At 33.6% G+C, this 23,655-nt stretch overlaps 2 protein-coding genes across 2 annotated transcripts; one reads left to right on the top strand and one right to left on the bottom strand.

Moving 5' to 3' along the window:
- Nucleotides 1-5,797: 5,797 nt before the first annotated feature.
- Nucleotides 5,798-14,553, top strand: LOC18031907 (putative calcium-transporting ATPase 11, plasma membrane-type). Its single transcript, XM_006421222.2, has 7 exons — nt 5,798-6,239; nt 10,010-10,064; nt 10,176-12,115; nt 12,210-12,368; nt 13,223-13,394; nt 13,486-13,784; nt 13,905-14,553. Exons 1-7 carry the CDS (start codon nt 6,063-6,065, stop codon nt 14,211-14,213), a joined length of 3,111 nt encoding a protein of 1,036 aa, XP_006421285.2. The 5' UTR covers nt 5,798-6,062; the 3' UTR covers nt 14,214-14,553.
- Nucleotides 14,554-15,428: 875 nt separating this feature from the next.
- Nucleotides 15,429-19,151, bottom strand: LOC18031812 (probable sugar phosphate/phosphate translocator At3g10290). Its single transcript, XM_006421221.2, has 4 exons — nt 18,523-19,151; nt 17,935-18,038; nt 16,390-16,618; nt 15,429-15,839 (listed from the first exon to the last, which is right to left on the bottom strand). Exons 1-4 carry the CDS (start codon nt 18,964-18,966, stop codon nt 15,693-15,695), a joined length of 924 nt encoding a protein of 307 aa, XP_006421284.1. The 5' UTR covers nt 18,967-19,151; the 3' UTR covers nt 15,429-15,692.
- Between the last annotated feature and the right edge of the window lie 4,504 nt (nt 19,152-23,655).

Raw genomic sequence — 23,655 nt, 5'->3', positions numbered from 1 at the left:
ACATGAAAATACCATTACCTTATGAAGAGTTGTTTCATCTCTTTCCAAATTTCTGCAATGAATGATTTATATTCCATATTCAAATTTTCGGGGCATTCTTTTGTCTAAAGCTAAAATGTTTGCGACTTTTAAGTGGACAGCTGGAGTTGTCTTACACTGATGGTTGGTTTCATCTGTTGCAGCATGCAATAATAGATCACCCATAAAGATCTGACCCGATTGAGTTAAAGGGTTAGAAGTTTTCTGCAGATTAATAAATGCTAAAGATGCTGGAGGCTAAAGTAGGTTGATTTCAATATCAATTTAGATTGTTAGTTAAAGCTTAAAACAATGTTATAAAAACAAGAGCACTAATATTTGAACAACTGGGTAGCAAAGGGCAACAGACTCAATGTTACCGTTCAGTGTACAATAACATCATAGCAACTGGCAGCCAAAATGATACATCGTACTTTTTTTTTTTCATATATTTGTCTTTTCTTTAAAAAAGAAAAAGAAAAAGAAAAAAATAGGATAATTAGTAAAATACGAATTAATTTTTTAGTTCATATCTCCTAACTCTCTTAAAACTCGGACTCGAAACAAAATAAATAATACTGTCAGAAAATAATTCGGTCAAGTGGACCGGGTTGGTGTTCAAATATCATTTGAATTATAAACCTGGTGGTTAAGACAAAAAAAATTAAAAAAAAACTTTGAACAAAACTTGCTTGCTTCCCATTGACCCCATTACCCAAAAACAAAACATGTCCCATGGGCCATGGCATGAATCATGATATCCCAACGGCATGGTCAAAAACACATGGAGATGTCTTTTTTCTTTCTTCATTTTTAAATATTCTATGAAAATTGAAACTTCCACACCATGGAAATCATTTTTTACCTGCCACCATTAACGGGTGCTACACGTGGAATTGCAGGTGGCCAACAATATAAATGTGGATATAATAACAAGGAAGAGATTTTTTAAGCGTGCGGAAAGGGGAAGAGTTTAGGCGGTGCGACTTTGCGCATGAGGAGTTTTCTTTTAAGGCGAGTTTCGTTGTCACGCATGGAGATTGTTCTTTTTAAAATGCGGTATTTGTAGAGTCAAGAGTCAACATTATTACACTATTTACTTAATTTTTTTATTTTTTTATTTTTTTTTGGGTCAGCTTGAGGAATGGTTTTTTATTCTTTTAAAAACACAATATATGTGGTAATAATAATATCATATTGTAAAATTAATTTGTACCAATAGAGTTTGACATTGTACATATATGTAGGTAGCATTGGTCACCAGCCTTCCTTTTCTGATTTGATGCTTTTTAACTTTTATAGCATATTTCATATTTTTGAACATTAGCAAAATCGGTGGGGTACCGAGTGTCTTCACTCTTGCACCTCTTATTTGTCTTTAATATTAATAATCGGCGGACTGATAGCAACAACGCATCCAACGGTTATTTATTTTTGTTTATCATTATTTTATTACCTCCATTTAATTCTTCTCAATTTGGACAACCCCGAACTTGTTTGTAATATAAATTTGGATTTATTAGGATATTTTTCTTACTTGCAACGATTCTTATTTAAGGAGTTATAAATTTTTTTTTTAAAATTTAAGAAAATGAATAATTTTTCCATAAGAAATAATCACTATATATAGAGAGGTTGGATTCTTTTGTTCATATAACACATCAATTAATTTTTCTACAAGTAGATAATTTTAAATATAAAAGAAACGGTAGGTCTATTGAGAGATTCAGTGTAATAATTTTTCATCTACTAAATTTTTTCTCTCGTCATCATTGATGATTGTGATTTTTCTCTGGTATAAGAATTTTTTCACATAAATTTTTGTGTTTGGTCTTTATTCTTCATCTATTTTCTATTTATTTTTTGTTTGATATTTTTACCTAAAAAATCTTTGATGGGACTAAAAATTCCTAATAAATTTTAATTCATTTGACGTGACCATTTGAGTAGTTGAAGTTTGGCAAAAAAAAATCTACAAAAGTGGTTATTTGCTTGGAATACCATTGTTCCTTTCACCCTTTATAAAACAAATGATATGAAAAAGCAAACCTAGCTACCAAATGCATATTACATGTTATAGATGGTTGGTCTCTTTTTGTCCGTTGGTTCACTTGTAAATTAGCGATGAGCATGAATTTTAGATTTTTCTCATATACTCTTTCATTGAGGAAATTTATGTAATCGATGTTTTAGGAAATTTGGGTATTATTTGTTCAACGGGAAATCATCTACCGACCACATATTTTTTCGAGGTTTTTCAAAAATACATAATTATTTTTTTTATTGGAATCCACGTGAAGTTACATTTCTTTTCACTTGTCCACTTCTGTTTGGAGATCGTTAAGAAAACTAATAAAATATTATGAAAATGACTTTTTTTACCCTTAAATGTAAAGATAAATTATTTACCGACTACTTTTTTTCATATTTTTTCAAAAATATGTAATTCTTAATTTTTTTTTTTTACTGAATTCCACTTGAAGTTATATTATTTTGTACTTATCTACTACTGTGTCATTGTGAAATGATAATTTTATCCTTATAATGTTAGCAAAGTTTTAATGGTATTAAAACGAGTGTAGACTAATAAAAAAATATTAACGTTAAGTAGAGCGCTGTCAAAACAATTTTATATATTTTAAAAAATAATAAAAAATAGATAGTAGGTAAATAATTTTCATTGTTCAACTTTTACCTCCCAGGACTTATCGCCTGAATCGATACAAAAATTCTTGTTTTGATAATTTGTGGGTGTGCCCATGCTTGTTTATTGGCATTTTCTTTTGTAACTTATGATTTTTCTCCTTGTTACAACCAAGACAATCAATTTGGCAAGTAAGTTAAGTAACATCATGAAACAGTAAAAAAGAGTTAAACAAACTTTAACCTTACAAAGAACAGGAGGACACCATAGCTATCCTTGGGTTGGACGAATTGTCTGAAGAAGATCGTTTAACTGTAGTAGGGGCAAAAATAATTGAGCGTTTCTTATTAAATTTTTTTTTTTTTTTTTATAGCTGATGTATTTACCTCTTTCCTAAGGAAATAAATTTATCTAGCTGAAACTAAGGGTTTAAATCGATCTTATCTAGAGAATTAGATGATCTTCCTGAGCAAGCCTTTTATTTGGTAAGTAACATACGTGAAGTTGTTTGCTAAGGCTACAACCTTAAAAATAGGGAGTAATTTAAAGAAATAACCTTAAATCTTCTTGTATTAATCCCTAATTGAATTGTTTGGGATTTAGAAGTGAAATGAATCATTTTATCTACTAATAGAGGACAAATAAATGTATTACCAAATTAAGTGTCTATTGCCACAACTGTAGATATAGTTATTCTAAGAATCCACTCCAACAACCAATGGTTATTCTAAGAAGCGGAGATGAGTAGTGCCATTGATCCTTGAGAAGCTTGGTAAACTCTTGAAATTACATAAGCTAACTTGAGGAAAATTGAAGGCAAAAAACTAACAATTGAGGCAAATCTAGCTTTCAGACGAGCTAGGACATGAGTTGAGGTTATCAATGACTAATTGGTGCGCTCGAATAAAATAATCCAACGAATATTTGTTTATACCCCTTATTCTAGTTCCACCAATTGAATCCAATTAAATTCAATCAAGTGGAATCAGATTCTAACAAAGGGAAAAAGGTTTCAATTCAAAAATGAAACGGAATCCAATAGAAAAACTTATTGGGTACCATTGGTGGTGGTATCTAATGTTTTCTTCCTGTTCTTGGAATTGAATAACAGGTAAATAGTATGATAAAGTAAAGACAACTGTTGAATGTTGTATGTGGAATCCGTCCATTTTGGATCACAGTTTTTAATATTGATCACATCTTTTCCACTTCTTTCAATGTTATATAAATTATATAATTTCAAATTGAGAAATCATGTCTTATCAGACGCTATTGGCACCCTCTATATCTTTTATGAAACCCCTCTTATTTTTTATTTATAAATTTATCCTTCATATTTAAATTATATTAAAAATACAACTTATCTAATTAAACCCACCTATGTTTTGTTTTTCCATTATAAACTCATTAAATCTATAAAAATTTTAAAAAAATGAATTGTCATAGAATAAGAATTTGATATAAATATAAACAAATTTTTTGCAGGAAAGATAATTTTGTGAAGTTTGTTTACTTAGATCAATTTTTAAAAAAAATTCGCACACATGTCTTTATGTATATGCCAAAGTTATTACCTACTAGGAAAAACAACGACAAATAAAGATAAAAATTATAAATTCATGAATGTTATAATTAAGAAGAGATTGAAAGTGGTTTGAAATAGGAGAAAGGTGAGAGAAAACGCCTAATAATTTTTTTTTAAGTATCACGCACGAGTTTATTAAGAGAGTATATAATAAATGAGAGTTATTTTAGGAATTAAGAAGAATATGTAGAAAAAAGGGGTTTAGAAAGAATGTTAAAAATGTGCCAATAGTCCAAACTCAAAAAAAAAAAAAATTGAGAAATCATGTTCTTTCAAAAGTCTTCTCTCTCTTTTAACTTTTTTTTTCCTCCTTCCTTTTTTTCTTTTGATAAAGTCTAACTTTTTCGTTGGAACTAACTTTTATGTAAATTCTTCGAAAAAAAAATTATGTAAATTGACTAAATTCTTTTTTTTTTAAAGTGTTATTATCTTTTTTTCCTACTAAAATAATTGGAAAATAAAATTTAAATGTAATAAATATTGCATTCCAATATTTTATTATTAATAAATTGCAAACTCTTACATTTTACTACTTTTCCAACAATTAACCGCTAATTGACTTTTAAGATACTAATTATGCACTTGTTTGAATTTAAAAAATGGGTTTATTAAGAAGAAAAAGGAGCTTAATAAATAGATTTATAAGTTTAAATAGCTCTATTCTTACACATTTATTGACATATAAAATAGCAATAATGCCCTTGACCTAAGTATCCACAACAAACCATCTTAATGGCAGGTGTATAATTAACATGGGTATAATTGTTAGTTTTTTCTATTAGTATTTTAAATTTAAGGGTAAAATAATTTTTTAATTTAACAAGAGTTTAATTGATATTTTACAAGTCAACATATATGTAATGAGTCCTGTGATTTTACATTTTCAAAGCAAATGTAAAATTATTATTTTAAATTTCAACTAATAGTCAATTAACTGTTTTTAGTGAAAAAGTAGTAAAAACTAAAATGTAAGAGTTTATAATTCCGTCGTAATAATATGTTTGGGTGCAATACTTGGTACACACCTAAATGTTATTTCACAATAACTTCAATAGAAAAGGAATAATAACAAAAAAAAATAATGTAAATTTATTCCATATGATCTTATTAAATTCTTATTAAGTTACATCATTGATAACTCACACCGACCTAAAATTATTATTATTTTCTATATAATTCAATTTTTAGTTATCAAGCAATTAAAAGATTATATGATACTGATTTTAAGTTAACTTTTGTCCCGTAAAATGTCTCGTTGGTATTAACTTTTATACTTATTTTTATTTTTATTTATTTATTTTCTATCCTACCCTATTTTGTTTAAGTCGTCTAAAAAGACTAAAATTGGTTTAAACTCTTTTTTAACCCTTGAAATTTTTTCTAAATAATTAAAAAATAGTTTTATTAAATTTCTATTTATTAATTATAAATTAGAATTTAATTTTTTTAATTACTTTAAATAAAAGGGGAATCTGGATCCCATCGCCATCACTTTTCAGCTTCCAATCAAGATATCTTTTCTTGTCTTACGGAAACAATTGGTAATATGTTCTCCTCATTTTGTCTTGAAAGCAGAAGCGGGGTAAAAGCGGGATTTTAAAGTTATATTTCACCCTCGTCCTCGTGTCATGACCCGACTGGGTAATAGGGAACTCACATGAGCATTCATGTACGGACAATTGACACTCAACGCCCAATTTTTTGGTTGATATGAAGTTAAGATCATTTTTTTGTGTAAAGTTTTGACTGAAACTCGAGGAGAAGAAACTCTGTCTCGACGCTCATATATTCGTCGCTCACTATAACAGAGGGAAAATGGACAAATTTTTGAACTGGAAAGACTTCGATGTGGAGCACAAGAATCCATCGGAGGAAGCCTTGCGACGGTGGAGGTCCGCCGTCTCTATCGTCAAGAACCGCCGTCGACGCTTCCGTATGGTCGCCGATCTCGTCAAGCGTTCCGAGGGCGAGAAGAAAAAACTCAAAATACAGGTTCTCTCTCTCTCCAATCTTACTCCCTTCTACTTCATTCATTTTATCATTCTTTTTTTATTTTCTCGGCAACCAAAACGGAAATATTAGAAAGAGAAACCAACATTCTTTGTTAATCCTTGAAACTTTTTAAATTTTTTTTTCCCATTTTTCCAGATTAGGGCAAAATTTTCTTTGTCTCTCTCTCTGTCTTTTTCAATTCAAAAAATTTTAGTTTTAGTGTATGTCCGTTGGCAGTTTGTTTGCAGATCCTTTTTGTTTAACAAAATTTCTAAGTATAGAAATAATCGCCGCGCCGGAGATGGCGCGGGCTGCATCTCAAAACTTCACTGAGCTGTTTTTGTCACATATACAATGTTTGCATTTTCATATGGAATGCACCAGTAGGTCAGCAACCAATCGACTCTTGCCACGTTTTAACGCGGTAGATCTTAAGTCTCCCTTCTTAAAAAGTCAAAATGTGCATTCAACTACTCGTCTACTGTCCCCTACCCCGCTTCACATGGAATCCCCCCTCATTTTGAGAAAAAAATACTGACTTTGGCAAGAACAGTAAATACCATTATAACCTCACTTTTAATAGAAGATAACAGCACTTTTTATTTTATTTTATTTTATTTATCAAGTTGGTTTTTAGTACCATGGGTAGGTGCAACCGTGCAAGTGCTATACGATATAACAGTGAATTTCATTTAATTGTTTTGGAAATTTTAGGAATTTGAGTTTTAAAATCTATGGCCCTTAGGTTGCGGTGGTTTTTTATCTGTTGTGAAAAAAACACCATATAGATTGAACCACAAGATCAAATAGAGCTTACGTTTATTACGTCAATGCAATTATCTTGAAAAAAATAAAATAAAATTATAGTGTGTTTTGTTCCCATTTCTCATTAATAGTATTTGTTAAAAATATAAAAGAATAAGAATGAAAATGGAAGTTGAATTGATATTTTTATCTTTAAACAAAATTTATTCTTTCTTACCTCATTTAAATATTTAAAATAATAATTCTGATAATTATATAATATTTATAATAAAATAACAGTAATAATAATAGTAGTAATAATAATAATAATAATTATCATCATCATAATAAGTTTTATTCTGATAATGTTATTAATTATAATCATTAGAATAAATAAAATAATTAGAATATTGCTATTGCGATTATAATTATAATTATAGTCGTAATTATTTTACTAATATTAAAATAATAATTTCTATTATTTTATTATATTATAATAATAATGGTAATAATTAAATATTATTTTTTACTATAATAATTGTGGTAAAGATAATAATATTAATTATATAAATTATTTTCTCTTTATTTTATTAGTGAATAAATACATAATTATAATTAAAGACATTCTACTAATTTACTATAATTTGTTGTAACTAAAAAATAAATTAAACTCAAAAATAAAAATTTATCGTTTGGATAAATAACTACTTTGATTCTTATTCTTGATGCAAATATTAATTTATTCCAATTCCTCATGTAATGTCAAAGTTTTAGCGGTCATTAGTTGTATTGAAATTTCAGTCAAGAAGGGTTTCGCCTTTTGCGTGTTCCTTTGAGCCACCCTTGAAATTTGAAAAATAAAGAAATAGCTTTCATACTGAGCCAGTATTATTAAATTCACTTTCATAGCTACCTCACATCTAGGAAACTTCCTTGAAGTTTCCCGGTGCATCAAGCATTAATAACATGATAGAGATGCAATGGGAAATTTTGTCTGTGTTGATAACGACGGCTCACACTCTGTCACAATTTTTTTCTCAAATAAATTCTCTCTCTTAATAATACTTACCTTCTGCACTTCCACATTTTTCTTATCGATAAAAATCATCGGTTTGCCACCTAGCTTATCAGATTTGTCCTGCTTCTCATTTATTGGAATCTTTTGTCATAATTGATTAATTTGAAAATGAAGTTAAACACTATGGTAAATTTTTTTTGCTAGAAATAATGATAATGGGGTATGTTCGTCTGAAATTTGAATTTAATGTTTAATTGAATTATATTAAATTTTTTTATACTCTTGTGTTATGTCTATTTATAATCGTATTAGATTAAGATTTAATTATATATTATTTTTTATGTAATAACAATTATATTAAAAAAAATCCTCAACTAACAATGAATTCAAATTTAGTTTTCCTACTCAGTCCTTGGCTGAGTTGCTAGAGCCTCACAATTATGAGGACAACGGTTCGAGCGTCACAATTTTTTCTTCAATTATAAAAAGTAAGTGGGTGAAGGTGGATAAAATCTGAGCAGTGCTATATAAATACACTAATCCCAGTAAAAAAAACCCAGTTTTCCTATCTAAGAACTTTCCTAAGATTCTGTTGCCGATCTCACACTTATTAATTATTTCTTTAATGATTTCAACGATGCACTTGTTGTCTTTTAGCTATTGGTAATTTTATATGTTCACCTAACAAAGCGTTCATAGAATAATGCATGCATTATCTGGTATTGATAATGACAGAATATAATACAGTGGTTAAACACTGTTTGAACACGGTTTTGGCTGTTGTAATTGTACTAGAATAATTTTGTGTTACCAATTAATTACATTTTGCTAGTCATAGAATTAAGTGATCTAGCCAGTCATGTTAAGTTGGCAAATTTAACATTCTATTTTAATCAAATTCATAAAAGAATCATTTTAGTGGTGGAAGAAAGTATTTGAAAGTGAATGCTAGGTTGATGGTTAAGAACTTGAGATCATCATATTGGATTACTTTTTGTAGGCAGAATGCACTAGATGGGCAGGTAGATGGTGGCCATCATCCCAGGGTATACGAAAACTGATGAATATAGAAGCTAACTTTTGTAATTTATGTCATAAATTTTTTTCTTCAAATAACCAGAATATAACGAGAGAACACTTATTTGCATCCCACTAGACACTCCCTCAGCTCAAGGAATTGTGTGAATTATATCTATTGCATAAGAATTCATGTTATGGAGCATTTTTGGCTCTTGATTGGTTGAAACTACTATGGTTAAATTTTCAAGGTCATTGTGATCTTCATTATGTTCATGGATGAATAATGAACAAAGGATAAGCGCTTCAGGAATTTGTGCAGTATTTTTGCATTGCACACATGCAACCTGGAGTTAAATTCTTGTTACCACAAATTTGCAGGACAGGTTTTGGGTTGGGGGGGGGGGGGGGGGGGAGGGACAGAAAAAAGAAAAAGCAATGAAGTTTGTATGAATATTGTAAATGTAGATAACAATATATTGGATGCTAATATTTTATACATGGTAATTTAAGTCCTTGTAAGTTACACCTCTCTGGGGCTTTAGGCATTGTTCTTGGATTTTCAAGTAGTTAGGGAAGACCACAAACATTCATATGAACTGATATGTTTGATATTTACAACCTAGGTGAGAACAATGAGACCTTTGTCAATGCAGCTTGTTCCATCACTGGTGTCTCAGTTGCAAAATTACATAAAAGTAACAACTGCGGAAATATAAAGCAGTTACACATTTAACGGATCATGAAGAGAAGGATCTTTCTCCTCAGAAAAATTGACCCTCTATTAGTTCTGAATTTCAGTTTTAGCCACCATATTGAATGTAATTGACCATGCAGCAATATGGATATGCTTTGAAACTAATCAACACTAGAATCCAGTGAAGGCTAGGGTGTTGCTGCCCAAATTGTATCAAGCTTCATGATGGGGTTCATGAGTTATTATGTGATTATCTTTGATCTCATCCTTTTCTTTTTCTTCTCTTTTCCCTAGGAAAAAATACGAGTTGCTCTTTACGTTCAAAAAGCAGCTTTACAGTTCATTGATGGTATGATATCCACCTTCTTGTAGTGTCCACAAGGCTTTTCTGTTGCCTTTGGACCTTATGATTCTTATTCTTTAATTTCTTTTTCCCAAATCAATTTGTGCTTTTGTCCAGCTGCTGGTCGTCCTGAATACAAGCTCTCAGAGGAGACTAGAGAAGCGGGTTTTCGTATTGAACCTGATGATCTAGCAGCTATTGTTCGTGGTCGTGATATTAAAGGCTTGAAATCTAATGATGGAGTTGAAGGAGTTGCACAAAAACTCTCTGTCTCCCTAAATGAAGGTGTCTGCAAACGTGATTTACCTATCAGGCAAAAGATTTATGGCGTCAACCGTTATACAGAGAAACCTCCCAGATCATTTTTGATGTTTGTATGGGATGCACTGCAAGATTTAACATTAATTATCCTTATCGTTTGCGCCGTGTTATCTATAGGTGTAGGACTTGCTACAGAAGGGTGGCCAGAGGGCATGTATGATGGGCTGGGAATCATAGTTAGTATATTATTGGTAGTTATGGTTACTGCCATTAGTGACTACAAGCAGTCTTTGCAATTTAGGGATTTAGATAGAGAGAAGAAAAAGATTTTCATTCAGGTCACTAGGGATGGACAAAGACAAAAGGTCTCCATTTACGATTTGGTTGTTGGAGACATTGTTCATTTATCTATTGGAGACCAAGTTGCTGCTGATGGGATTTTTATATCAGGATACTCGCTGCTTATCGATGAGTCAAGCTTGTCAGGGGAAAGTGAGCCGATGTATATATGTGAAGAAAATCCTTTTCTTCTTGCTGGTACCAAAGTTCAAGATGGTTCAGGAAAGATGCTGGTGACAACAGTTGGTATGAGGACTGAATGGGGGAAGTTGATGGAAACTCTGAATGAAGGTGGTGAAGATGAGACCCCACTGCAGGTGAAGCTAAATGGTGTTGCTACAATTATTGGTAAAATTGGATTGTTTTTTTCTGTGCTTACATTTTTAGTATTGGCTGGAAGGTTTTTGGGGGTGAAAGCAATTCATAATGAGTTCACAGTTTGGTCTTCAGCTGATGCATTGACACTGATTGACTACTTTGCCGTTGCTGTAACTATAATTGTTGTGGCTGTCCCTGAAGGATTGCCATTGGCAGTCACATTGAGCCTTGCCTTTGCAATGAAGAAATTAATGAATGATCGGGCACTTGTCAGGCATCTCTCTGCATGCGAGACAATGGGTTCTGCAAGCTGCATTTGTACAGATAAGACGGGGACATTAACCACAAACCATATGGTAGTTGATAAAATCTGGATATGCAATACAATTTCAAAGGTTGAAGGCAATAACAGAGAAGCCATCTTGCAGTTAGAAATATCTGAAAGAGTATTGGACATCACCTTGCAGGCAATATTTCAAAATACTGGCTCGGAAGTGGTGAAAGATAAAGATGGCAAGAATTCCATTTTAGGAACGCCAACAGAGTCAGCAATATTAGAATTTGGCTTGCGTCTGGGTGGTGATTTTGAGGCTCAACGTAGAGAGTTTAAGATTGTCAAGGTTGAGCCTTTTAATTCAGTTAGAAAGAAGATGTCCGTGCTTATTGCTCTTCCAGCGGGTGGGATGCGAGCTTTCTGCAAAGGGGCTTCAGAAATAGTGTTAAGTATGTGTGACAAAGTGGTTTCTGACAACGGAGAACCGGTACCTTTATCTGAAGAGCAATTCAGGAATATCACTGATGTAATAAATGGCTTCGCATCTGAAGCTCTGAGAACTCTCTGCCTGGCTTTCAAAGATCTAAATGATTCTTCTAATGAAAACAACATCCCTGACAGTGGCTATACATTAATAGCAGTTGTTGGAATTAAGGATCCCGTGCGTCCTGGAGTCAAGGAGGCGGTTCAAACTTGTTTAGAGGCTGGAATTACTGTTCGCATGGTCACTGGTGATAATATAAATACAGCTAGAGCAATAGCTAAAGAATGTGGCATACTTACATCAGATGGTGAGGCTGTGGAAGGACCAGAATTCCGTAACATGTCTCCTGCTGATATGAAGCGCATCATACCAAAACTTCAGGTTATATATTATCGAACTGAACATAATGAAGTTAAAATCTGAATCTATATGCACAAGGTGCTAATACTATTATGACTGTTTATTATGGATACAGGTAATGGCTCGTTCTTTGCCTTTGGACAAGCACACCTTGGTAACTCAGTTGAGGAAAACATTTGGGGAGGTTGTTGCAGTGACAGGTGATGGAACCAATGATGCTCCTGCTTTGCATGAAGCAGATATTGGACTTTCAATGGGCATAGCTGGGACAGAGGTTAGTGTTTCTGTATTATATAGAACTTCTTCGTATTTGTTCAAACATGTGGTTCTTCTATAATGCGTAGTGTGCCTAATGGATTTTGTTCTCTACCTCTGAGTAAAGAAAAGAGGTATATTTTCTAGGAGGCAGTGTCTATGAGCACTATTAGCGTTTGATCAATGTCATGTCTAGTGCTTAATTATTTTTCCCCAGATTTGTCATCATCAATAGTTTGAAAGAAATGCCTATATGAACTAAAAATGTTTCTTTGAAAAGAGACTTTATAACCATTTTTGCAGCTTACTTGCATCTGTGAACTACATGAACTTTTATTCGTTCATTGTTTTATATTTTGCTTTCTCAATTCTCGTGTTGATATTGTGAATAAGAAATTTGTTATCTGCCGTAGTAGTGCAGTGTTTTGGTGAGAGCAACTAATAATAAAAGCAAACAGCTTCTTTAACAATTATGCATGGTAATCAATCATCGTTTATTTACTTTTTATATCTTCAATTTCTTGCAATATAATCAGGTCTTTAAGTGTGGGGACAAGTTGGTTTAACTGATATGGTCTCTTTGGTTGGTATGACTGATTTGGGGCGCACTCCCTGCTCACATCTGAGTCGAGGGTTAGCATTAGTACGATAGTTTGAAAAAATAATTGGATTTTCAAGTTCCTGTTGGGAAGTTAATTTCCTTTGCTTTCACAAAATGTACTCCTGAAGTCTGAGGGCTTTTAAACTGCTGTAACTTGAGGAGAGATTCTTTGGAATTGCACTCAGTTTAATCCATCTAGATGGTTAATGCAGTCTAATGATGTTTTTCCTGGTTTCATAGTACTGATAACCTAAAACGCATGCTGTTTACAGGTTGCCAAAGGAAATGCTGATGTTATCATCTTAGATGATAATTTTTCAACCATTGTAAATGTTGCCAAATGGGGACGTGCAGTATATATAAACATTCAGAAGTTTGTGCAGTTCCAGTTAACAGTTAATGTTGTCGCACTTGTGATCAACTTTGTTTCTGCATGTGCCTCAGGTTGGTTTCTTACACTGTTCACTTGTTTTACTTGTATGGTACCATTACACTTATTACAAATAATCAACATGAGATTCCACTTAACTTTCAGGATCTGCTCCTCTCACGGCTGTACAATTGCTTTGGGTCAACATGATTATGGACACTCTTGGAGCACTAGCACTGGCTACAGAACCTCCTCATGAAGGATTAATGAAAAGGCCCCCTGTTGCGAAGGGTGAAAGTTTCATCACCAAGGTCATGTGGAGGAACATAATTGGTCAGAGCATTTATCAGCTAATCATCCTGGTAGCTCTCAATTTTGACGGGAAGCAGATACTGGGGCTTAGTGGTTCAGATGCCACTGCTGTACTCAATACGGTGATATTCAACTCCTTTGTGTTTTGCCAGGTACTATTCTCGGATTTAACTTATTGCTTCTCGTTTCCTCCCCTTGACCAACTTCTTATCCTATATGATTATTGAGAACGGTATTTATTTATTTATTTTTTCTTTTGTATTTTACTTTAGGTGTTCAATGAAATAAATAGTCGGGAAATGGAGAAGATAAATGTGTTTAAAGGCATGTTCGACAGCTGGATGTTCGTAGGAATATTAGTTTTAACAGTGGCTTTTCAAATAATAATAATTGAGTTCCTAGGAGCATTTGCAAGCACTGTGCCACTTAGCTGGCATCAATGGCTTCTATGCATCTTAATCGGAGCAGTTAGCATGCCCATTGCAGTTGTCATAAAGTGCATCCCGGTTAAAAAGTCTGAACCCAAAATTCAACACCATGATGGCTATGAAGAAATCCCTAGCGGTCCAGAGTCTGCTTAAAAGGTGGTCATAATTTTTCAAAGCAATTGAAGGGCAATGTGGTGCACACAATTTGAGTGAAAGAAACTTCTTGCGAATAACCTTGAAGTGAAAGCAAGTGAAAGCACAATTAACATTGAAGTGAAAGCACAATTAGCTAGCGTTTGTTTTTTTATCTGAAATCGATTAGAGCTGAATTTAACTGAGGTTTGGATAGATGTACAGATGTTTGAATAACATCTTTGTTTTTTTTTTTTTTTCAGTTGAAATTAAAGTTGTATTTTTTTTATTAAAAAAAATCGTAAACATTGTTATTTGACATTTATATCTTTGTAAGTGAAAAGAAAATAATTTAGTTTTATAATTTAGGAAATAAATATATTTAATAAAAATATTTTTTAAATATAATATTTTTTCAATTTTTTATTTACATAAAAATCACAAAAAATTATTGTGACATTTAGATATAAATACTTAAAAATCATGTAAAAAAATAAAAAAATTTAATAAAATCTTTGCCCTCTCTCTCTACCTACACAAGGCATGGAATGGCGAAGGCCTCTATGCACCTCCAGTCAAGAGGTGCGGCCTATTAACCACTAGCTAATATGTTTTTATCATATCTTTTTTCATTTATAGTTTGATATTTTGGTGTCGTAGGTATAAAGAAACTACACCAATTATCTTGAACATGGTAGTTAAAAAATTTAAAATTAATAAAATTTCAGACTGAAGATATTTAACAAACAAGTCCTTAAGGCTTGTGAGAACAACCAATTAAAATCTCCTGAATCAATCAAAGGGGTTCTCTTTTTTTTTTTTTAAATTTAAAGGCAACTATCTAGAACTTTTGAGCAAATTTACAGTCGTCCGATGATTCCCTTCGCTTCTTTTACAAGTCTATGGAACAAGACTCGTACATTTTCCTACTATGCTTTTTAATTTCTATGTTTATTAATTATGATCACATGTCAAATACTCGTTAGTTTGATATTGATTTTTTAAACTGCTATGAGCCTTTCAGGTAGTTACCCGTTTCTCCGAAAGTCAGTCGCCTTTGTGACTGCAGTAAATGCCCTTTTACTTTCACAGTACTAGAATGGAAGAAGCTATAAATATGCTTGAAATTGTGCAGCTTTTGCTTTTGATCTTCAAATGGTGCGACTGAAATTACTAGCTAGCAGCTATCAAGTGCAAGCCTGTAGAAAATGAAAAAGAATGGAGATGGCCGAAGCAAGAAGGAGACGGCTTTGTAGACATACCAAAACAGAATGCAATGCAGAGGCAGCTATGTCTGTATACATAACAAATACAAAATGCTAAAAGGGTACACACAACACTTTCTCTCTCCTCTCTGTCTGGATAAAACAATATCCACCAAGAATGTAGCCCCCCACTTCACCAAGAATCTAGTAGCATTATCTAACTTCACTATCCTCTCCACCAAAACCAAGGTACTCGTGCTACCTTAAAAGAAATTTAAAAAATGCAGGATATGATTCATCTATATCTCCGCTTTGCTTCGCCATAAGCAGCCACTCCAAGAACTGTCATAGTGTACCCAGCAATGCCAATGAATGTAACGGGATTTCTGAACAGGAGTATTGATATAACAACGGCCACTGCACCCTTTGCATTCCCTAATACCTGTTCGCATCAAAACTGAGGAAATCAGAATAGAATAACAATGGAAAGTAACAATTCTCTTAGGGTTTGTTTTTGGTTCATATAGAAATCCAACGAAATCCTCAAGCGATTAGCTTTTATCAAGTTTCAGTTATGAGAATTATGTAGAAGACAAATCCATGAACCACCATGGAGTTTCCTTCTAGATCTTTTACTTATGTATTCACCATTACACTGCCATGCTCGAAAATATATGAAGCAAAATCACATCCTGATGTTTGTATCTCACTTGACAATTGGTTCAGATGGCTAAACGTGTCAGTGGCAACCATAAATCGAAAATATATGTATCTCACTTGACAAAATCGCAGCCAGACCGGAGAACTTTCGGTTTATGGTTGCCACTGACATGCGCATGTATGCAACATAATTGTATAATTCAAATCCTCTATAACTATTATAAGCAGACTGGTGAACAAAACTGAATATCAACTGTAGATTGACAAAGGCTAGACAATGATTGGTTGATGTGTAGAAAAAAATATTATAGTGAAGGCAAATGATATCAAACCTGGAGAGTTAGTGCACTTGTATGTTTGGTCACCAAAAAGTTTAACAAGTTTGCTGAGTAGGCCATTGTTGAATTAATTAGAAGAAGTAGCCACAAAAATTTATGTTGTCGTCCAAGGGATACAATGACCTCCAACACTTTTGCCTCCATTATAAGTGCTGCAGGCAATAAAACTAACACTGCAATTGGGGACATGTACAGCAGCAAATTCATTGAGTTCAGCCTTTCTCTGTAAGAATAAAATAACAAAATACTACATGGTTAGTGCATGCAGTTGTGAGCAAACATGAAACTTTAAGTTTGAGATGAAGAAACGACAGGAAAAGATGAAGATTTTGAAGTGCAAAACATCCATACCACCTAAAAGTAGTTAAAAAGTGTTTGGTAATTTACTTGTTTATTAATCTTTTTTTTTTTTGTGGTGCTATATTTTGCAATCACATCATGAAAGTAAAATATGAACATATTCATTTAAAGTTAGCAATAATAAAAAGAAAAAAATTGGAAGAAGAAAGAAACAGTATCTAGATGCAACATGTCATAGACCATCAATGGATTGAATGCTACCAGCAGAAAGCAAATGCAAAACTAATTTCTGGAAGAATTGATTTCAGTTAACCACTGATGAGACGACCACACCTACGACTCACTAGGGGTCAAGCACATTTTTGTTTTCCAATTTTCATTTAAATAAAAAAACTAAGACAATTGGATTAGAAGTGAAAAAAGACGGTTAAGAAAAAAAAAGAAAAAAGAAAAAAAGAAAAGATGCAGCTATGGACCAGATGCCCACATAGAAAACAAAAGATCTGGTGTGAGCAAGACCATAATGACATCCATCCCTTCCCAAGGGCATAAAGCAATCATGCTATACAAAATTATCTCAAGCTAACCAGAATTGTTACTTGCTATGAAGTTAACAACTGAAAGCCCACTCCTCTCTCCAAATCAAACACACAGACTCACAAGTTAACAAGATTTAACTATGGTAAGGAGAGTACATTCCAGAATCAGGAAAACTAATACGAAAATCTCTTTGAGATAGAATGAGCAAGTTACATGGTCCACAAAGCACAAGCGCTCCCTCTCAAGCTCATAAGCAAAATCTGCAATATAGACACTGGAAATAGCTTTGGAAAACACAATACTTGTGTTTGAAGCACGAAACATTCACAATATGCCTAAGGACAACATTGAATTAAGTGAAGTGAACAACATATTTCAAAGGCTGAAATAATTTTTTTTAACAAATAATATTTCCCTCACCCAACCTTTTGAGAACAACTGTCCCCTTAACTTGCTTTTTGCAATTTGTATACCATCAAAAAGAAAATAAAAAAGACACCATTTTGGATTACCTATTTCATAGCTAATTGATAAGAGTAGACTGTAGAGACAATAGCTCTTGCTTTAGTGATTTGACTTCATCGATGACAAAATAACTTACTTCTTAAAAGGAATAGATTTTCTAAATGGTATTTAATATAAAGAATTTACAGACTGCATTAAACTTAGGTTATGTACCAAAAGCAATAAAGCATTTACCCTTCAGAAGAAAGCAGGATACCCTGAAGAACAGACTTGAGGGCCCTTGCAGCAGTTGCACTTATGCACATTATAAATCCATACAAATGAAAACCCGGCTCACCCTGCCACCAAGAAGAATATTCAATGCTTAAAACTCCATTGAAACCAGGTTTAAGTACTTTAAGAGTAGAAGAGAGGAAGGCAATTACATGGGAAGTAGAATTACAACAGGTTAAAATCAGATAATGAGAAAGCAGATAGCTAAAATGAAAGATTAAGTTTTCCTAAAACCTAGTCACCTAAGCATACTTTGGAAATAATAACAGTACATCTTAGCTGCATTGACAAAGAACCACACTCGGCCAGAATCTATCTTTTATTCAACCGTACAACTTGTAAATTATAAGATCATTTCTGAAAGGAAAATGGTTATAATGCACATAGATCAAAGAGATTTTCATTTCATAGATCAAATTCCAATAAAGTTCCAGATCTAGATTCTCAGGCATCGCACAAAACACAAATTAAAATCCAGATCAAATGCCAAGAACAGCTGTTGAACCAAAACTTATAAACAGGCGCAAGGGGTGATTAAACAAATGTTACCTCACTAGCAATGACGACCCCAGCAACAACGGGCACAAGGGTGGCATAAGTAACCCAAGCCTCCCTCTTAAAAGTCATCAAATAAGCAAACAGGGCAGTGAAGAACGGCGTCGTGGCACCCACAGCCTGATTAAAAGAGACAGGAAGGTACCTAAGTGAAATGTTGCCACCCACAACAGACCCACAAAACACAGTGCTCAAAGTCGCAATCTTGGCAAGCTGAGACCTCGATTTCACCGTTTGCAAAGGAACGATTTTGAGAAACACAATGGAGACGTAACTGAGGATCGCACATGCTGACATGTGGCACATTGTGAGAAAAATTGGAAACCTGAAGCCATAATTTGAGAGCAAATACTTGTTCAGTAATAGGACACCAATGTTTGATGAGTACCAGAGGAGTACAAGAGATAATATGAAGAGGGTTTGTTTTCGTTGTGACATTTTTTAATTTTTTTCTCTTGGGGTTTTGCTGCAAATGGGGCTTCGTTTCGCTTTCTGAGAGAACCAAACCAGCTCTCATTTCATCGTCAATGGAAAATACAAAAAAAATGAAATAGAAGATTTATTTGGTTTTTTAATTTTTATAAATCGGTGTCGGTGGGATTTTGGTCGGAAGCGGTCAGGTGTATTTTTGTTGTAAATATAGTAGTTAACTCCCAATAAATTTAAAATTAAGTTCTATTTAATTATCTCAATTCATTCACCCTTAAACTGCTTGAGATTAATTAGTCACAATACTAACCGAATTTATTTAGCATATCACATTACATAATAGGTTATAAAACTATAGTGTATACTTGATTAAAAAAATCCCCAAATTGCATCTATTATTTAAGCTTCTGCTTTTGTAAACTTAATTGAAATGTTCCTGAAAGTTGAAGTTGCCACCCTTTATATTGAATTTATTATCAAGTTGCTCCTCTAACTCCGGACCTAATTAAAACATATTCTACTATTAACTATCTCGATATATCATAGTTGAACTTAAGTTTAAAAGTCTCTCGAACTCCCACGACTTCACCGTTATAACATGGTGAAGGATTGTTCATTGCCAAAGCCAAAAAAAGTGATTGACTATATAATCAATGAAATCATGGTATTAATTCGATTACGAACTAATTTATTTATTTATTTATATTTCAGTTCTAGATCTTATAATTAATGTCATTAACATTCATCTTTAAAATGTACTTCAATGTATACAGGATTTTGTTATTGTTATATAATAAATTTCAAATAATTGAGTAAATTAATTAAAGAGCTTCCTCCTATTAAGGAAGCATAATATTTAAACTGAAAATTTTTTCTTGAGATCTATAAACTGTAGATCGTGATTCGGATCATAGTGATCATAATATTCTTTTTAGAAAACTCAATAAACTTAATTTCTTAATGGCATTTGTTTTCAACTGGTTTTGGGGTAAGAAAAGCCAAACCAATCTAGAACAATAAATTTGTTATTTTGAGGGGAGATGGGGTACTTCACTAGTTTATTGTGTGTTGGGCGGTGTATCTAAGATTTTGGGGAGGTGAGAAAGGGAGAGAGAGTGGTAACAATGGTGGAAGATCAGAAACAAGAGAGGTATCCTTCAAAATGAGCTTCACGCCTGCAAAACAATGAAATAGAGGTTAGAGGTGAAGCCGGGGGTACCCTGGCGTTCACACTCCGACGCTCAAGTTAGCAAACTCAAGCTTTTATTGCAAAGAGAGCTAGCTAGCCCTCTGTAAATTAGGGTTTAAGGTTGAAGAAAACCTCTTTTTTGGAGTGTGAGTGTTTTTGGGCGAATGAGAGCCTGATGGAGAGTGAAACCTAGGCGCCTTTATATATGGAGTACCTTAGCTGCCACGTGGCATACCCCTTTTCGACTAACGTCCTTTTACCTCTTTATAATTTTTTGGGCCGTTATCTGCATGTTCGCGGCGTATCTCATCTTTTGGAAACGTGGCGCGCGCTGGAAAGTGGTCCGGGGTACCTCTGCAGTAGCTGTCGGGTAGGCGGTTGGGGACCACTGTCCTTGGGACAGTGTCCTTCACTTTTGGCAGAGGTAGCAGGCGGCTGTCCCCTCCTTTTGATACGACGTTCTTGATTCCTAATTCTGACAAAATCAAATAATATCTTTTAGGAGGCGGAGACGTTTCTCATGGCGGATATTTTCGGCGGATTCTCTTACATCCGCTTTGCCGGGTACCTCGAGTTACGTGGGGTACCCCCTATTACGCGGGGTACCCCTATTTGTATGGGGTACCTCATATTATATGGGGTATCTCTATTTGTGTGGGATACCTCTAATTGTACAGGGTACCTCTATTTATACGGGGTACCTCAAGTCATGCCGGGCACCTCGGATTATGCAGGGTACATTCGATTGTACTGAAATCATTCCATTGGCTGACACGTGGCGCTCTATTACCTTTCCTATTTTCCCTCAAACAGCATTATTTGATTAATCAATAATTTGCTAGTATTAGCTTAAATTAGGGTATATCTATCTCCTTGTTAGTTAAAGGAGATAGTGTTTGATGTAGGTATGAAACTATTCGACAAAATGTCTCAGTGAAGAAATTCTGGGCGAGAAAGCTTGTGTTTGAATTATGAAGCAAGAAAGACATCATCAAGGCATGATAATGAAAGCGTTTGAAGTCTTTAGAAACAGAGAAAAGATCAATGGGCAAAATTGGGAGCCAAGCATCAGTGGTGGAGATTAACTGTACGTAGAATAAAACATTAGTGTGTAACAAGCATTAGCATCTTTGTATTCTAGCTATAAGCCTACAACAATTTTTAGCCCTTAGATCAAACTTTACGAGCTGTAAATCTTAGTATAAGATCCTGCAAAAATATGGCATATTGCTACCATGCTATTAGTACAATCACAATGGTTCACAAAAAGTTATGTGCTTTTTTCTTTTTGCATTGTATTCTGAATCATTGGCTTTAGTTTTCAGAAAATTTATCTTTGCAATGCTTCTTAGACCGAAGAAAAATCACTATGTTTGTGTGAATGCATGTTCTACCTGGCTTTCCTCATTGTTACTCCTTTGGGTGACTCATTGGTGGTTTAATGATGGACCTTGATCGACATATAAGGCAGTACAGCCGGTAATTGATGCAATCTCTATCGTTGATTCATGTAATGAATCCCAAAATGTAATGATCTTTCCTTAGAGCCTTTGCAGGTGATCAACACGTCTGATTGGAATAATTGTGTAATTAACTGTCCTTTGATTGGAATAAAAGTTATTTGAAACCCTTAAGGCGAGTCTATCTAATTTCATCTAACCGTTTAATAATAAATCTAATATCCAAAGATCCTACTAAAAATTTGGTAAAATCTCCTCTCTAAGTGTACTATTTCCAACTTATAAATTTATAAAAAATAAACACTCCCAAAAGAATTCAATATTCAACCAATAGCTACTATCAACTTTCTTAATCAAAGTACCAAATATCATCCAAACATTCTAATGTCAAAGTACAGCATGTTATCCTTGGTCACAAATTATAACAAAATTATACAATCTGAAATATCTCAATAAAATATTTATGACTTCTAACACTATCATGTGGCCATAATTTCAAAATAATTATCGTTGTTGCCTGTTGGGTCAATTGTTGTACCTGCAAATCTCTTATAGGGGAAAATGATACTGTCTAATAATTTTACAAACAATCTTGGGAAATTTACAAAAATAACCATTAATATTTTATTATTTTCGTAATTAACCCTCTCAACTTTTTTCTATCAACATTAGCCAAACACAAGCCTTTCTTCCCAAATTACCCTTCTTTACAGAACAAAACCAACATTGTTTCTCCCATCTCGCCAAACCAAAAGCAGCTTTTCATTCTTGAATCATAAGCCAACGGCGACCGCAAAAGACAACTGTAAAAGTGATATCCGATCATAATCTATCCAAATTCAACACAAATCGACGTCACTTACTGGTATGAATTATTTTCTGAACTTACTGAACTGAGTCGGGTGAATCTGAATCTGGCGACAGGCTGCCTATCGCAGCAACTCTTGGAGATTTATTAAAATTGTATTATTTTAATTAGGACTGAAATAAAATTTTTTTTTTTAATTTCAGGCTTAATGGATTCCTTGTCGCACCAAGCTTCGGGCGACAGGTTGCCTGTCGCACCCACTCTTGGAGATTTATTAAAATTGTATTATTTTAATTAGGACTGAAATAAAAATTTTTTTTTTTAATTTCAGGCTTAATGGATTCAGTTGTACTTGAATTGTGTTACGATGGTTGGTGGGAGACATTAGAGAATGGCTGTATGGAGTACGTGAATGGTAAAAATCGAGCTTTTTTGGTTGGAAAAAATTACCTGTTTGATCAGTTATTGACAAGAGTATACGAGGTGTTAAAAATAAATCGTAATGACTATAGTATCACAATGAAGACAACTTTGAGGTCTAGTAACACATTATATCGTATATGTGCAATGCCCATGGATATATGTGATGATGAAATGGTGAGGGTTGTGTTGCATATGGCATCTGACGTAGCTAATTTTGGATGCATTCCTATATTCGTGACCACATCACCTCGAGTTCCGAGCGAAGGTATTGAGCCACATGTCGATACAGAAACTTCGTTTAGAGCAAATATGTCTGGCCCCGATAATGATGAAGAGGTGTTGCCAAGGACAATATCGCTGCAGCAATATTACTCTCCAATCCACGACAATTATGACAACATTGATGATAATGGCGTTACGTTACAGGATGTTGGAGCAACGGTATTTCCAATAACAACGTCGTTGGAGCAACAATATTCTCCGTATCACAACAATGATTTTCGGGACAATGATGATTTTCATAATGAGACAGAGGGGGATAATGTTTGTGCAGAACCTTCTAATAATACAAGGCGGGGCACTCGTTTCAATAATGATGGTGATGATGGAGGAGCCGGTCCTTCGAATGTTCCGTCGTTTCAGGATGAGGATGAGTGTGAAGACAATACTCCTATGAATAACAGAGGCAATAGACCTATTCCTTCTATGGTTCGATCGAGAAGGAGAATTGACCCCCTTACAAGTCTTGCTCCAACTTTACCTTCGAACATGGTTGCTCCAAGCTTTGTTAGCAGTTGTGACTCAGATGATATCAGCGT

The sequence above is a fragment of the Citrus clementina genome, unplaced genomic scaffold, assembly GCF_000493195.1.
Source record: "Citrus clementina cultivar Clemenules unplaced genomic scaffold, Citrus_clementina_v1.0 scaffold_9, whole genome shotgun sequence".
NCBI lineage: Eukaryota > Viridiplantae > Streptophyta > Magnoliopsida > Sapindales > Rutaceae > Citrus > Citrus x clementina.
Note: the sequence above shows the minus strand (reverse complement) of the source record. Positions and strands in the feature narration are given on the sequence as shown.